Source organism: Carlito syrichta, unplaced genomic scaffold, assembly GCF_000164805.1.
Source record: "Carlito syrichta isolate Samal-C Ts95f unplaced genomic scaffold, Tarsius_syrichta-2.0.1 Scaffold304253, whole genome shotgun sequence".
Lineage (NCBI taxonomy): Eukaryota > Metazoa > Chordata > Mammalia > Primates > Tarsiidae > Carlito > Carlito syrichta.
The window spans coordinates 51,377-53,469 of NW_007248349.1; the positions used below are offsets into that span (position 1 = coordinate 51,377).

Genomic DNA, 2,093 nt, shown 5'->3' on the forward strand with positions numbered 1-2,093 from the left:
GCAGGCTCAGGCAATCCTCTCTCCTCAGCCTCCCAAAGTGCTGGGATTACAGGCTGAGCCACCGAGCCCGGCTGCTGTTATCTTTTTTATCTTAGTCATCCTAATATGTGGTGTTGCAGTGTGATTTTAGTCTGGATTGCCCTAATGACTGATGAGGTTATGCACTTTCAAGATGTTTATTGGCCATTTAGATTTCCACTTTTGTGAAGTACGAATTCAAGTCTTCTGCCTGTTTCTTTACTGACTTGTATCTTTCTTATAGAAATTTCTTTATATATTCTGGATATGAGTCTCTTGTCAGCTGTATGCATTCTAAAGTTCTTGTCTCTCTTTGTTTGGTTGTATGTTGTGGTGATGAACTTTGGATTTTTACTACCAGGTTAGTGGAACCGCTCAACTGCTATCTGAAAAATGGGGAATCTGAACTGCTTTTGATCAGTGTTGGGGATGGTTGCTCTGTTGGTGTGAGTGGATTTGATACTGGTAATGTGTACTTTATTGGGTCTCTGTCAAGAGTCTGCCACCTCTCAAAGAATTTGAAGACTGATCTTGTTCTTTCTTGGGTTTCAGGTCGTGGATTCACAGATAAAGTAGATCGACTAAAACTGGCAGAAATTGTGAAGCAAGTGATAGAAGAGCAAACCACGTCCCACGAATCCCAATAATGACAGCTTCAGACTTTTTTAAAACAATTTGAAAAATTATTCTTTAAATGTATAAAGTAATTTTTATGTAAATTAATAAATCATAATTTCATTTCTACATTGGTTAAAGTTGCTGTGTAGATTTAAGGTCCAGGATTTAATAATTGTATAGTTAATGTTTCTTTTTAAGAAAAGCTCAGTTCCTGGAGATATACTGTTATTTTAGGACTATTTAGTTGTATGTTTGTAAGATGACATGGTATTGTCAAGGAAGATCGCTTTATTTGAAATAAAATATACAAAAACCACTTGCCAGCAGTAGGTAAAGGACCAACTATACTGACCTTTCTGCTTAGTGAACAGTTGAATCAAGTACTGTGGAACTTGGTTTCAGTTGCCCTATGTATTTGTTTTCTGCACTGTTGGGAGATTAGCTCTAGTGCCAAGAAATTTTTATGATCAGTCATTACAGTCTGCCTGCTGGAACTCATAGGAAGCACACTTGGGCCTAGGGACAGGAGACTCCCTTGCCCCTAGTTCTCTAGAGAAAAGCAGAAACATTTCCTTTTTGTCGGATTTGCTAAAAGGGTATTGGTGTTTTTCTAAAAATTCTAATGAGATTCTCTTTTGAGTTTTATTCTTTACATATTTAACCAGAGCTTCCCTTTCTGCTTCTATGAGGTCCCATTTTGTCCTCTCTGGTTCCTTTCCAGTCCTAACTAGCTCCATCTGTTCTTACTTCTTCTCCCTGTTTCTCTGGCCCTCTTTTGGGGATGATTTTTCTTTTCTTTTTTTTATATTTAAAAAAAATTTTCCAAGTCAGGGTCTCTGTCAACCAGGCTGGAGTGCAGTGACATAATTATGGCTCACCACAGCCTCAACTTCTGGGCTCAAGCGATCCTTCTGCCTCAGCCTCCTGAGTAGCTAGGACTACAGGCATACACCACCATGCCTGACTCATGTTTTGATTTTTTGTAGAGACGAGGTCTTGCTATGTTGCCTAGGCTGGTCTTGAACTGCTGAGCTCAAGTAGTCCTCCTGCCTCGGCCTCTCAAAGTTCTAGGAGTATAGAGTACAGGCATGCACAGCCTGGGGTGGTGGTGGTGGTGGTGATGATGATGATGATTTTGAGTTGCAATCTCACTCTGTCGCCCAGAGTGGAATGCAGTGCCAAGCTCACAGCCATCGCAGCCTCGACCTGCTGGGTTCAGGCGATCCTTCCACCTCAGCTTTTCCAAGCAGCTGGAACTATAGGGGCATGCTATCACACCTGGCTCATTTTTTGATCTATTGCAGAGACAAGGTCTCACCAAGTTGCCCAGGCTGGTCTTGAATCCCTAAGCTCAGGCAATCCTCTTGTCTCGGCCTCCCAAAGTGCTGGGATTACAGGCTTGAGCCACCATGCCCGACTGGTTTTTCTGAAAAAATTACATATAATAGAAACTGAAC

The 2,093-nt window shown here is 41.4% G+C and overlaps 1 protein-coding gene across 2 annotated transcripts in view; it reads left to right on the top strand.

The window, feature by feature from the left end:
* Window positions 1-1,020, top strand: part of MAPKAPK5 (mitogen-activated protein kinase-activated protein kinase 5) — a 49,063-nt gene extending 48,043 nt beyond the window's left edge. Inside the window, exon 14 of one of the 2 annotated variants that reach the window (XM_008059549.2) lies at window positions 571-1,020. In XM_008059549.2, coding sequence (XP_008057740.1) covers window positions 571-665 — 95 coding nt within the window. In that variant the 3' untranslated portion in view covers window positions 666-1,020. The remainder of the gene's footprint in view (window positions 1-570) is intronic. The other variant, XM_008059548.1, reaches the window with a different exon arrangement.
* Window positions 1,021-2,093: the final 1,073 nt, after the last annotated feature.